The sequence below is a fragment of the Tachyglossus aculeatus genome, chromosome X1, assembly GCF_015852505.1.
Source record: "Tachyglossus aculeatus isolate mTacAcu1 chromosome X1, mTacAcu1.pri, whole genome shotgun sequence".
Taxonomy (NCBI): Eukaryota; Metazoa; Chordata; class Mammalia; order Monotremata; family Tachyglossidae; genus Tachyglossus; species Tachyglossus aculeatus.
In genome coordinates, this window is record NC_052101.1 from 51,113,259 (window position 1) to 51,128,220 (window position 14,962).

At 44.9% G+C, this 14,962-nt stretch overlaps 1 protein-coding gene across 1 annotated transcript; it reads left to right on the plus strand.

The window, feature by feature from the left end:
* The first annotated feature begins 1,720 nt into the window (after positions 1 to 1,720).
* On the plus strand, positions 1,721 to 7,816 carry LECT2 (leukocyte cell derived chemotaxin 2). Its single transcript, XM_038772971.1, has 4 exons — positions 1,721 to 1,807; positions 2,469 to 2,565; positions 3,150 to 3,295; positions 7,355 to 7,816. The coding sequence occupies exons 1-4, from the start codon at positions 1,762 to 1,764 to the stop codon at positions 7,519 to 7,521; spliced, it is 456 nt and encodes a 151-aa protein (XP_038628899.1). The 5' UTR covers positions 1,721 to 1,761; the 3' UTR covers positions 7,522 to 7,816.
* The last annotated feature ends 7,146 nt before the right edge of the window (positions 7,817 to 14,962 follow it).

The window sequence follows — 14,962 nt, forward strand, 5'->3', positions numbered from 1 at the left end:
CTCCTCTCTTCACCCTTTCCTCTCCCCTCCCCCGCCAACAGCCACCTTGGCTGTTGGAAAAACCTCAGGAAGATGGATGGAGAGGTAGCAGGGAAGAGAGGAGCATCAGGAAACAGCACGTGGTCATGGCTGAGGTCTTCCTCAGGCCTCATGAGTCCTGCTTCCTCCTTCTATTCTCCTGCTTTTGCCCTCCACACTCCATACTAAAGGCCTCCAGTTCCTGCCAGCTTTGCCAACTGCCAAAGCCACCCACTGCTCCCCTATATCTCTACTGCCCATCTGGTTGGTTGCACTATAATGATATCACCAAATGTCATACTATAGATCCCGTGGTCCAACTTCAGTTAATAAGGCCTTGATCACAAGGTACTTTCTGGCTCTGTGGTGGTGGTGGTTCATTCATTCAATCATATTTATTGAGCGCTTACTGTGTGCAGAACATTGTACTAAGCACTTGGGATGTACAAGTTGGCAACAGATAGAGACGGCCCCTACCCAATAATGGGCTCACAGTCTAGAAGGGGGAGACAGACAACAAAACAAAACATGTAGACAGGTGTCAAAATCATCAGAACAAATAGAACTAAAGCTATATGCACATCATTAACAAAATAAAGAGAATAGTAAATATGTACAATAAAATAAATAGAGTAATAAATGGAAAGAGTATGGGCTTGGGAGTCTGAGGTCATGGGTTCGAATCCCAGCTCTGCCACTTGTCTGCTGTGTGACTTTGGGCAAGTCACTTAACCTCTCTGTGCCTCAGTAACCTCATCTGGAAAATGGGGACCAAGACTGTCAGCCCCACGTGGGCTGATCACCCTGTATCCCCACCAGCGCCTAGAACAGTGCTCTGCACATAGCAAGTGCTTAACAAATACCATCATTATTATTATATATACACACAAGTGCTGTGGGGAGGGGAAGGAGGTAGGCGGTGGGGATGGGGAGGAGGAGAGGAAAAAGGGGTCTTCCTCCATGACATTTTGTTTTGTTTTGTTTTGTTTTTCTCATTTAAGCACCAACAGAATTACTGACCCCTGAAAAACTGGGAATCTACTGGTTCCCCCATAGTACCTGATGCCAGCCTGGTAAGGTCGATGATAGGCTCAGCCCTCCACCGGGACCTCTATCAGTCAAATCGGTGGCCTTTACTGAGCGCTTACTATGGGCAGAGCGCTGTGCTAAGCACTCAGGAGAGCCTGGCACAACCCATTCTGTGTCCACGAGGAGGTTGCCAGCTCCTTGTAGGCCAGGGACGCCGCTACTGGCTCTGTTACTGTGTGGTCTCCTGGACGGGCGTGGGAGACTGTGGTGGGGGATCAGGATCCAGTCGCACCCTGCCTCATCCACCCACCCCATCCCCACTTTGTTAACAGTGATGAAGTCAAGCCTTAGGAGAACTGAGAAAGGGGATAATCACTTTGAAAAGCCTCCAATAAAGTTATCAATGTTGGGGAATTCCCCAAACATGAGGATCTCTGCCCATAATTCAGATTAACTTCCTGGTGCTCTTTCCAACTCTTCTAGTTCCTTATCTTCTTACTGCTTTTGCAATTACAAAGAGAAGCAAGCAAATAAAGCAACAGTTTGTTCTGCCTTCAGGTTCCGAGTCTGGAAGATTGACCTCATTTACCACAAACGCCTCATTTTCCTGCATCCAGATTGGCTGGAAACTCTTACTGATCCTGCGGTGGCATTCTCTATAAAGGTCCCTGAGACCAGCCACAGGGATGAGGATACCGCGAAAACCGATACAAAATGTTCTGGGGAAAATTGTTCCTGCTGGCTGCCTTGATTTCAACTGGTAAGTCAAGTTCAGAAGTTTTCTCATGGTTTTTCAACCAGTCAGACATGCATATTTGTACAGCTAAAAACTTTAACCTATTTTTGCAAGTGTCCAGGCCAACTGAGAGGTCAAACAGGAGGAGGACAGATTTGGAGTAAGAACTAGACCTTTGATATGATCTTGGAGAGGGAGGTCTCACTGGAGTGAAAGAGGAGGTAACTGGATTGTAGAGGTCAGGAACGGACCTAGAGGAGACAAAGTGCAATGATAAGCAGTGGGGCCCAGTGGAAAGAGCATAGGTCTGAGAGTCAGAGAACCTGGGTTCCAATTCCAGCTCCACCACTTGTCTGCTGTGCGACCTTGGGCAATTCACACAACTCTTCCCTGCCTCCATTTCCTCATCTTTAAAATGAGGATTAAATTCTTGTTTATCCAATTAGACTGTAAACCCTGTGTGGAACAGGGACTGTCTCCAACCTGATTAGGGGATGAAATAGTATCTACCCCAGTGCTTAGAACAGCGATTGACACACAGTAAGTTCTTAACGATACCCTCTGGCTTTCAGTTAGTGGGGTCCAGTGCTCTTTGAATGATGGAAAGGAGGGAAGGTGGTGGGCTTAGGAGGAGAAGGAGAAGGAGGAGAAACCAACTGCATTCACAGCTCTGCTTCTTTTTTAGTGTGGATGGCAAAATGGAACAATTTATGTGCGGGCAGGTCTCAGAACCAAATCAGGGGCTACGATAAGTATGGCAGTGGAGCCTATGGCGCCCCAAGGTACTGTTTGCTAGGCTACCATATGTATTTATAATCAATTTTCCAGTCCTTTATTGTGATTGTTCTATTGGTAAATATTGTTTTGTCCATATTCCCCAGTAGAACGTAAGCTCCTTGTGGACAGGGAATGTGTCTCGTGTTCTGCCTGTATTTTCTCATGCACTTCTTACAATGCATTGCACATAGTAGGCACTCAATAGTGATGATCATCATCATCATCATCAATCGTATTTATTGAGCGCTTACTGTGTGCAGAGCACTGTACTATGATGACTATTATTACTCTTGGTGCAGCAACCATGCTTTGGTTTTGTTCTGGGCCTCTGCCCTTTCCTCCCTAGGCCATGTCATGTACCCAGAATACACCTAATGGGTTTTGCTGAATGTCCCATTGTCCACCACACCCACAATTATATTGAAATCACATGATTCAGAGCTGAGTTCCCATTGTACAGTCAAAACCACTGAACATTGTGTTTCCTCCTATATGTCATGCATTCTATGAAATCCCTATTTCCTTGAAAGTTGAATTCTTAGAAACCAAAACTCTAGGGAACTGGCTCTAAAGGCTCTTTGTGTTTCAGAGGTAAGAGGGTTCACAGAGGCGTGGATGTGTTGTGCTCGGATGGAAGTACAGTGTATGCCCCTTTCTCAGGAGTGATTCAGAGTCAAGCCAAACCATATGGAAATGGGAATGCCATCGATAATGGAATTCGAATGACTGGAAGAGGTATGGAATTGGGTTAACCAACCTAGAATGTCATCTTCCTGTGGCGGATGAGGGTGAATATATTTCCCCAAGTATAATTTGTTTTAATGTCTGTTTTCCCCTCCTCGAGGGCAGGGATTGTGGCTACTTTATTGAACTCCCCAGAGTGCTCAGCAAGCACTTGATATACTCAGTTGATTCCATTGATTGATTGATTTAAGGGCTCATATGAGCCATGTACTCCTTAAGAGTTCCACACATGCTTTTCCTCCTTTCACACCCCTCATTCCAATGAAAAGAAAAAAAACATTCTTCCATAATGTGTTTTTTTCCCATAAACTTTGACGATAACACAGTTGAGTATTTAGAAATGCTCTCACTCTAGACTTTAAGAGGCAGGGAACTTAACTACCATTTCTGCTATACTGTACCCTTCCAAGTGCTTAGTACAGTGCTGTGCACATAGCGAGCACTGAATAAATTTGATTAATTGATTCTGACAGTGTACTTAAAGGTGGAATTTGTTAATGATGGTATTGGCTAAGTGTTTACTATGTGTCAAGCACTGTAATAATAATAATAATAATAATAATAATAATAATAATGGCATTTGTTAAGCATTTACTATGTGCCAGGCACTATTCTAAGTGCTGATACATGGTAATCAGGTTGTCCCACGTGGGGCTCACAGTCTTAATCCCCATTTTACATATGAGGTAACTGAGGCCCAGGGAAGTTAAGTGACTTGGCCAAAGTCTCACATCTGGAAAGTGGCAGAGCCGGGATTAGAACCCATGCCCTCTGACTCTGAAGCCCGTGCTCTTTCTACTAAGCCAAGCTGCTTCTAAGTTCTTGGTTAATAATAATGATAATAATGTTGGTATTTGTTAAGTGCTTACTATGTGCCAAGCATTGTTCTAAGCGCTGGGGGGGATAAAAGGTCTTCGAGGTTGTCCCATGTGGGGCTCACAGTCTTAATCCCCATTTTACAGATGAGGGAACTGAGGCACAGAGAAGTTAAGTGACTTGCCCAAAGTCACACAGCTGACAAGTGGCAGAGTCAGAATTGGAATCCATGACCTCTGACTCCTAAGCCCGTGCTCTTTCTACTGAGCCACTCTGCTTCTTAGGGTAGGCACAAGATCATCACCATGGGCACAGTCCTTATCCCATATGGGGCTCACAGTCTAAGAAGGAGAACAGGTATCGAATCCCCATTTTCCAGATGAGGAAACTGAGGTACAGATCAATGAAGTGACTTGGCCAAGGACACACAGCAGGAAATTGTGAGAGTTGGGTTTGGAACCTAGGTCCTCTGACTTCCAGGCCTGTGCTCTTTTCACTAGTCCACATAGCTTCTCAGATTATCTGGATTGTGACTTTTGAAAGAAGGAGTTGTGCTCTTGCCTGTGGTGCCAGTCAAAGAGAATTTTCCTAAATGCAGGAATTTCAGAAAGGGAACAACCAAGACCTAAGAGACTAAGTGCACTTTCACAAAAGTGATAAGAACCTGGGACACATTTACAATATGCTTAAGAGAAGCAATGTGATGTACTGGAAAGAGTTCAGGACTGGGAGTCATAAAACCTGGTTTCTAATCCTGGCTCTTGAACTTGGCTACTGTGAGTCCCTTAGCAAGTCATTCACCTACTCTGTGCCTCAGTTTCCTCATCTGTAAAATGGGCATTAAATTCCTGTACTTCCTCTCCCTTAGATCGTGAGCCCCTACTGGTGCAGCGACTGTGTCTAATCTGATTATCCTGTATCTACTCCAATGCTTGGCATGGAGTAAGCACTTAAAAATCACAGTAATAATAATTATTATTACAGAATTACAGAGAAGATACTAGAATAAAATGTTTATATTTTCACAATGTACCATCAACACCTCTCTGATCCAGCAGAGTCTTAATATGAAAAACCAGTGTCCCTTCAACTCTGCTTTCCTTAATTTGATAAGTTTCAAATGAATCGGTGTTTTAAGGATATAGACTGTCCATCAGACAATCAGTGGTGTTTATTGAGCGCTTACTGGGTACAGAGCACTGTTCTAAGCACTTGGGAGAGTACAATACAATAAAGTAGGTAAACGTGATCTCTGCCCACAAGGGGTTTACAGACTAGAGGGAGAGGAAGACATTAAGATAAATTACAAATGGATATGTACAAAAGTGCTGTAGGAGTGGGGTGAAAATCAAAGTGTTTAAGGGGTACAGACCCAAGTGCATAGGTGAGACAGAAGGAAGGGTGATTAGGGGAAGTGAGGGCTTAGCCAGAGAAGGCCTTCCAGAAGAGATGTGATTTTAGTGAGTCCTTATCCCTGAAATTCTCAGTATGTTGTGTTGTAGCCAGTTGGCGAAAAATAAATACCACACAAATCAATCAATCAATGGCAGAGAACTGTACTAAGCACTTATTCTCCCTCCAAATTAGACTGAGTCCCAGGTGGGGCCTGATCACCTTGTATCTACTTCACTGCTTAATACGGTGTTTGGCATACGGTAAGGGTTTAACAAATACTACAGTTATTATTATTATTATCATTAGAGTACAATACAAGAGTTGGTGGATATGTTTCCTGCTCATAAAGAGCTTACACTCTAGAGGGAACTAGACTACTAATACCACTTCTGAAATGTCCTTATCACTTTAACGTCAATATTCCCAAGGAATGCTGTTGCTGGCAGCCACCTCCTGTTAGCAATGTACAGGGTTTCCTTTAAGAGAACACCTCTCAAAAAGTAAAGAACCCTCCCATCACCCTGGTATAATTACCAATCCAAGAACAAGATGACACAAGAAGAGGCCCACAGCAATGCAGCTTGCTGTCTCACCCTTACACTGGAGCAGGGACCAGTGGACTCCGGCCTGCAGAGCCAAGATCATTGTCCCCTAGGCAACTATTATGCCCTTCCAACACTACTTGACCCTTACAGGTTCCACCCTGAAGGTGGGCCTCCTCTCCTCTGACATCAATCTGGGCAGTCCAGGGCATTCCTGAGGTGTTTGTCTATTTCAGGGTGTCCCCTGGTTGGGAGTCTGCTCAGTTCTTGCAAAAGAGTTATGTTTGGGTCAGCTAAACTGGCCTTCTTGGGCTAATTATCTCAATGTTTCCCTGTCTCTTCAATATTGCCAATCTCAATAGCTTCCCTGGTGATGATGGGATTATCTGTTCTTTGCTCAAGGCCTGTTGTCCCTCCTCCATCATTCTGGTAACTGTACTGATCCCATCATACTTCCCCATTCTATGTATTATTATTATTATTATTATTATTATTATTATTATGGTAGTAAGTGCTATGTGCCAATCACTGTTCTAAGCACTGAGGCCAATGCAAGGTAATCCGCTTGTCCCACATGGGGCTCACAGTTTTAATCCCTATTTTGCAGATGAGGTAACTGAGGCACAGATAAGTTAAGTGGCTTGCCCAAGGTCACACAGCAGACAAGTGGCGGAGCCGAGATTAGAACCCATGTCCTCTGACTCCCAAGCCCATGCTCTATCCACTAAGCCACACTGCTTCTCTGTGGCTCTGATACCTGTCTTGAGTTGCTGCCAGGAACTGCATGCTCCAACAATTCTCCTGCTTCTTCCAGTATTCCCCATAGTACCCCAACATCAGTGCCCGCAACAGTACTCCATAAGATCCTTCAAACTCAACGCCTAGCTTCTTTGATAAATGTTATCAATTTGGCTTTGTCCACACAACTCAAACCCACTGGTTAAATTAACAATTTTTCCCATGATTCACCTGCCATCTGGTAAATGACTTGGGGCTCCTTGGGTAAGGGGCTTCAGATACCAGTAACTTTGTGGGGAAACTGAGAAATTTTAGATTTAACATTATCTATACAGATGCAATCTCAGTGAGAATGGGTCCTGGCTGTGTTGCCCCCAGCCCCCCAGCCACTACAAAACATTCCACATGACAGTTCACCAGTCAGTCAATTGACCAATCATATTTATGGATTTATTCACTTCCTCTCCAGATCCCAGAATAGAGGATGAGAAATACTAAGGGGAATTGCTGAAACCACTAAGGCAGCATATGGAATACAATTTCTTCATTTTTGTTTTAGGTAATTGTGTTTTGATATTCTACATCAAGCCCAAGAAGTACAAAGGCAGTATCAAGAAGGGAGACGTACTGGGGCAATTATTGCCCATGCAGCGTGTTTATCCTGGGATTCAATCACATGTACATATCCAGAATTGTGACCGCAGTAACCCTACATCCAATTTGTAAATGGAAACTGAGACCCAAAATACTGTTATCTTTCTCATTTTTAAACATTTAGAAAAACAATGTGCTTGTACAGGGCTGTGCACAACATAAACCCTCAATATGACTGATATTCAGTCCTTTGGTAGTCTCTCATAATCATCTTGTTCCACTGAGGTTATTATGTGATTCATTGTGTGATTTCACTTCTCTACAACCAATCAGTCTCTGTCTCAAATGGTTTTATGCAGTCCTTCCATTATAATTTCTCAGTCCTTAGGTCCTAACAGAAGCCATAATAAACTACTCAAATACCCAGGCTGTAGTGAATGTTTGTGGTCATTGAAATAAACTAATCTAACAGGACTATAATTTGGACGTCCCCTAAGCAACCTCCATCTCCCACAAATGTAAATCCGGATTGCATCTTTCAGGCCCTTCTCACTGCCCCTAACCAAGAAAAGGGACCAGTTCTAAAACCCTGTGAACTTCCTCTCTAACTTTGGACTAAAATTTTCTGCTTGACAGTGGCATTGAATAAAATTACAAAATTACAAAGTAATTTCCCAACAGATTTCTCATTTAATAAAAATATTTCTTATTATTGGCACAAAGAGAAGTAGCATGGCCTAGTGGATAAAGCACTGGCCTGTGAGTAAAAAGGACCTGGGTTCTAATCCAGGTTCTGCCACTTATTTGCTACGCGATCTTTGGCATATCACTTCTCTTCTCTGTGCCTCAGTTAACTCATCTGTAAAATGGGGATTGATTGTGAGCCCCATGTGGGACATGGACTGCATCCATCCTAATTAGACTTTATCTACCCCAGTGCTTAGTAACAATAATAATAATAATGGCATTTATTAAGCGCTTACTATGTGCAAAGCACTGTTCTAAGCGCTGAGGAGGTTACAAGGTGATCAGGTTGTCCCACGTGGGGCTCACAGTCTTAATCCCCATTTTACAGATGAGGTAACTGAGGCACAGAGAAGTTAAGTGACTTGCCCAAAGTCACACAGCTGACAATTGGTGGAGCTGGAATTCGAACCCATGATCTCTGACTCCAGTGTCTAGCACAGAGTAAGCACTTAACAGATACCATTTAAAAAAAAAAACCACCTCATTTGAGAACTGGAAATAGTAAAAGATCATTTAGTCAGAACACATGGGACTAAGACTCATCTAGAGACCAGGGGAATGGAATATTCTGCAACATCAGATTTTGAGCCAGATTGTGAGCCCTTCAAGGGATAGGTGATCTGATTCCTCCTATAAATACTTGCCCAGCACTTAGTACAGTTCTCTGCACACAGTAAGCACTTAAATCCTATTACTACCACTACTATCAATTTTTGAGTGGCAAGTTAATCAATCAATGGTATTTATTAAGCACTGTGTGCAGAGCACTGTGCTGAGCACTTGAGAGAGTACTACAAAGTTAGTAGACACATTCCCTGCCCATATTAAATCTAGATACAAATAACACACTGATAAGGGCCTTGTAGGACTCCACTGTTCTAGCAGACTCCAGTCATTGTCCAAATTCTGGGTCTGAAGCAGGAAAAAATAACTGGAGTCCCAATTAATTTGTGATCAAGAATAATATTTGAGTTGCATTCTGAGAATCACGGTTATCGTGGCTTTTTCAGGGTTTTGGGGAATGTGTCATTCACTGTAAAGCAGAAACTATGAAGGGATCATGAGAACACTGGATGATTGTAATATTGAAATGACCTCATTTCTGTGTTTCTCCCAAGTCCACGATGATATATCTTTACTATAACCAAATGGAGATTTCACCAGGCCATTTGTACGCAATGAAGAGAAAGGGATTGAGAAAAGTTATGTGCCTACTGGAAATCCTTGTATAAGCAAATATTCAGTTCCACAAGACCTCCAGATGTAAAATCAGGAGATAGGTCCTGCACTGATTGATGATGACACCCAGAACATTTATGACAAGGATCAATATAGGCATGGAAAAAGAGAAGGAATGTGAGAAAGGGATCAAAATGATTTAAAAAGTTGGAGGTGGGACCTGGAGGGGGGCGGTAGATTACCATTACTAGTATCTGGAGTGGGTAGTAGAGGCAGATTACATGGGCTTCAAAGGAAGGGAAAGAAAGGGATGGGGAGGTGGAATGGTGCAAAAGTGGCATTGGGGAGAGAGAAGGAAGCCAACACCTCAATCAATCATATTTATTGAGCGCTTACTATGTGCAGAGCACTGTACTAAGCACTTGGGAGGTACAAGTTGGCAACATATAGAGACAGTCCCTACCCAACAGTGGGCTCACAGTCTAGAAGGGGGAGACAGAGAACAAAACAAAACATATTAACAAAATAAAATAAATAGAATAGGTATGTACAAGTAAAATTAATAGAGTAATAAATACGTACAAACATATATACATATATACAGGTGCTGTGGGGAAGGGAAGGAGGTAAGGCAGGGGGGTGGAGAGGAGGAGGAGGGGGAGAGGAAGAAGGGGGCTCAGTCTGGGAAGACCTCCTGGAGGAGGTGAGCTCTCAGTAGGGCCTTGAAGGGAGGAAGAGAGCTAGCTTGGCGGATGTTGGGAGGGAGGGCATTCCAGGCCAGGGGGATGACATGGGCCGTGGGTCGACAGCGGGACAGGCGAGAACGAGGCACGGTGAGGAGATTAGCAGCAGAGGAGCGGAGGGTGCGGGATGGGCTGTAGAAGGAGAGAAGGGAGGTGAGGTAGGAGGGGGCGAGGTGATGGAGAGCCTTGAAGCCAAGGGTTAGGAGTTTCTGCCTGATGCGCAGGTTGATTGGTAGCCACTGGAGATTTTTGAGGAGGGGAGTAACATGCCCAGAGCATTTCTGGACAAAGACAATTCGGGCAACGGCGTGAAGTATGGATTGAAGTGGGGAGAGACAAGAGGATGGGAGATCAGAGAGGATGCTGATACAGTAGTCCAGACGGGATAGGATGAGAGCTTGAACGAGCAGGGTAGCGGTTTGGATGTAGAGGAAAGGGAGGATCTTGGCAATGTTGCAGAGCTGAGACCAGCAGGTTTTGGTGATGGCTTGGATGTGAGGGGTGAACGAGAGAGCGAGAACAAGAGAGAACACCTTGTACTTTCCCAGTGAATCTGGGGGAATGGGAGAAGATGAGGCCCCCTCTGGAGAAAGCAGCAGGGGAGACCACGCCAACTGGAGAGAATGAGATTTCAGTGACGGCGAGGAGTAGCGACTGGGTCAGGAGCAGGTCAAGGATGAAGGGAAGCTTCTCCATGACGGAGTGGCGGGTTTCACAGGCCGCACATGAAGGGGGGTTCTGAGTGACAGGACGGCATGAGGGGTGGGGGAGGTTGGGTAGGAGTGAGCTGACAGGGATTAGTGCAAGGCAAAAGGGGATGAGGGGTAGCATTGGGACAGGATTACAGGGATGGGGAGGAGAGGTGGGGATGGCGCTAGGGATATGGAGGGATTAGAATAATGCTCCAGCGCTTAGAACAGTGCTTGGAACATAGTAAACACTTAGCAAATACCATTATTATTATTATTATTATTATTATTCGGTGGAGGATGCGAGGACTGGAATGGGCTGTTTGGAGGCAGGGGGTGTTGAAGGGTCATGGTGGGGTCAGTGAAGTTTAGGCTTTTTAGGTGAGGTAAAAGACAGCAATAACTACATAATCCAGTGATACTCTGAGGAGATGGTTGAATTGCCCATGGGTCCTTGAGAATGAAGAGGTCTGTATTTAGGAGAAAACGGGGGTTGGGTTGGTGTGAATACAGGAGAACCACCACTCTACCGGTCTTCAAAATCATACTAAAACCACATCTCCTCTAAGAAACTTTCACTTTCACTAACCTCTTATTTCCACAACTATTTGACTGCCCTTCTGAACTGCCTATGTACTTGGATCTTGTACCCCTTATGCACTTTGATTCTCTCCCCACCCCAGCCCCACATCATTCTTAAGCACTCTGATACTCATCCCAGCCTACAGCATTTACGTACATAGCCTTATACTCTATTTTCCCTGTTTGTAATTTAAATATCTGTCCCCTGCAACCTCCTTGAGGGCAGGAATTGTGTCTACCAACTTAATTTTATTGTACTCTTGAAAACACTTAGAATAGTGCTCTGCACTTGGTAGGCACTCAAATATCACTGACTGATAGACTCTCAATAGAAAGCAGACAGGACATTCTTATTGAAGATCTAGAATTCAAATATTACATTGGAATCGTTCATAATTCCATTTAACAATCCCCTTTCAAAATGGTTCTTTATTAAAAATATGAACTGTCAAGAATGGAAAAGTTCTCAGATTCATTATTTAAATAAATTTCCCAGGTTGTCAGTTTTTAGAATGAAAATAACCCCAAATTCCAGTACTGTAAAAATAAAAGGAGTTAGATATAGGCAGAAAGACAGTCAGGTTAGTCCAATTGTATATTTCACCAATAAAAAAGTATTGGGAAGAAAAATAATTTTATGATCCAAATTGTTTCTTAAGAATATGCCCATATAATAGAATAGAGCTGGCAATGACTTCAAAGCTGTATGTTCTGCATTTGACTTCAGAATTTCAGGAACTCTGGTCTATTGAATTGCTTTTCCAGTAGATATTTGAATAAAGTTTCCCTCCACCAACAAATCTTGATCAGAAACTAGTTTGGTGACTTGGCTAAAAGCCCCATCAACCTTCCCTTCCTGTGTGGAAATCTACCATTGACTCTTCCCATGGCATCACCCTCCCCTCTCCATGCTTCCCTCCCATCGGTACGCTCCCTGTCAGCTTCTCTTTCCTGAGACTGAATAGGCCTGGAGCCCTTGAAGCCATGGCTTTACAGTGGGGCCGAGTTCCTACTCCATCCCCGGTTGGACTGAGGGCCTTCCTCTTTGGGCTGACCACACTGTGCCTTCCTGTGTTCCTGTGTGCCTTCCTTCCCCTCTGCCTTCAAACATGCCCATGTCTCTCCCATCCTAAAAAATCCCTCTCTTGACCCCACCTCACCTTCTAGTTATTGTCCCATATCCCTCCTACCATTCCTCTCTAAACTCCTTGAACGAGTTGTCTACACGCACTGCCTTGAATTCCTCAGCACCAACTCTCTCCTCGACCCCCTCCAGTCTGGCTTCCGTCCCATACATTCCACAGAAACTGCCCTCTCAAAGGTCACCAATGACCTCCTGCTTGCAAAATCCAACGGCTCATACTCCGTTCTAATCCTCCTCGACCTCTCAGCTGCCTTCGACACTGTGGACCACCCCCTTCTCCTCAACACGCTATCTGACCTTGGCTTCACAGACTCCGTCCTCTCCTGGTTCTCCTCTTATCTCTCCGGTCATTCATTCTCAGTCTCTTTTGCAGGCTCCTCCTCCCCCCTCCCATCCCCTTACTGTGGGGGTTCCCCAAGGTTCAGTGCTTGGTCCCCTTCTGTTCTCAATCTACACGCACTCCCTTGGTGACCTCATTCGCTCCCACAGCTTCAACTATCATCTCTACGCTGATGACACCCAGATCTACATCTCTGCCCCTGCTCTTTCCCCCTCTCTCCAGGCTCGCATCTCCTCCTGCCTTCAGGACATCTCCATCTGGATGTCTGCCCGCCACCTAAAACTCAACATGTCCAAGACGGAACTCCTTGTCTTCCCTCCCAAACCCTGCCCTCTCCCTGACTTTCCCATCTCTGTTGACGGCACTACCATCCTTCCCGTCTCACAAGCCCGCAATCTTGGTGTCATCCTCGACTCCGCTCTCTCACTCATCCCTCACACCCAAGCCATCACCAAAACCTGCCGGTCTCAGCTCCGCAACATTGCCAAGATCCACCCTTTCCTCTCCATCCAAACCGCTACCCTGCTCGTTCAAGCTCTCATCCTATCCCGTCTGGACTACTGCATCAGCCTTCTCTCTGATCTCCCATCCTCGTGTCTCTCCCCACTTCAATCCATACTTCATGCTGCTGCCCGGATTGTCTTTGTCCAGAAACGCTCTGGGCATGTTACTCCCCTCCTCAAAAATCTCCAATGGCTACCAATCAATCTACGCATCAAGCAGAAACTCCTCACCCTGGGCTTCAAAGCTCTCCATCACCTCACCCCCTCCTACCTCACATCCTTTCTCTCCTTCTACAGCCCACCCCACACCCTCCGCTCCTCTGCCGCTAATCTCCTCACTGTACCTCGTTCTCGCCTGTCCCGCCATCGACCCCCGGCCCACGTCATCCCCCGGGCCTGGAATGCCCTCCCTCTGCCCATCCGCCAAGCTAGCTCTCTTCCTCCCTTCAAGGCCCTACTGAGAGCTCACCTCCTCCAGGAGGCCTTCCCAGACTGAGCCCCTTCCTTCCTCTCCCCTTCGTCCCCCTCTCCATCCCCTCCATCTTACCTCCTTCCCTTCCCCACAGCACCTGTATATATGTATATATGTTTGTACATATTTATTACTCTATTTATTTATTTTACTTGAACATATCTATTCTATTTATTTTATTTTCTTAGTATGTTTGGGTTTGTTCTCTGTCTCCCCCTTTTAGACTGTGAGCCCACTGTTGGGTAGGGACTGTCTCTATATGTTGCCAACTTGTACTTCCCAAGCGCTTAGTACAGTGCTCTGCACACAGTAAGCGCTCAATAAATACGATTGATGATGATGATGATTAATGGAAAGTTCCCATGATCTGGGGGAGGGGCTGGAGAATTATTGGGATGTTCTGACACTCCGACTAAGGACAAGTTATTCTTTATCAATCATATTTGAGTGTTTATTATTGGCAAGACACAGTACTAAGCACTTGGGAGAGTACAATATAACAGAGTTGGTAAACATATTCCCCGCCCACAAGGAACTCACTGCCTAAAGGTTTATGTTTGCTACAGGTTGCATTTACATCAACGATTATATTTACAATTATACTTCCTTTATGTAACGATAGATTCTGGTCCCCTCTTTCTTCCCCTGGGGTTCTCCCCACCTCCCACCCCGGTAGCTTCCCTAAAGTCTCTTCCATCCCTCCAGGAAGGTGGGGAATACTAGAAAGAGGCCCAGTAGGACAGGACCTCACACCGGCTTTCTCTGAAAGCCCCAGTCAACCAGTGCTGGCCTGGGTATTAAGCACTGAGGAAGATACAAGATAATCAGGTCAGGCACATGGGGCTCACAGTCTTAGGAGGGAGTAGGATTTAATCCCAATTTTACAGATGAAGAAACTGAGGCACAGAGAAGTTAAGTGACTTGCCCAAGGTCACACAACCAACAAGTGGGGGATCCAGGATTAGAACCCAGATCTTCTGACTCCCAGACTCACGATCTTTCCACTAGGCCAAGCTGCTTTTCTTCTGGCAGACATGATCCTCTCTCTCAAGGAGCTTAGAGTCTTGAATGGGAGACAGACATTGAAGAGAAATTTTCCAACTGTGTCCAACCTGATTATCTTATATGTACTTCATTGCTTAGTACAGTGCTTGGCTCATAGTAAGTGCTAAAA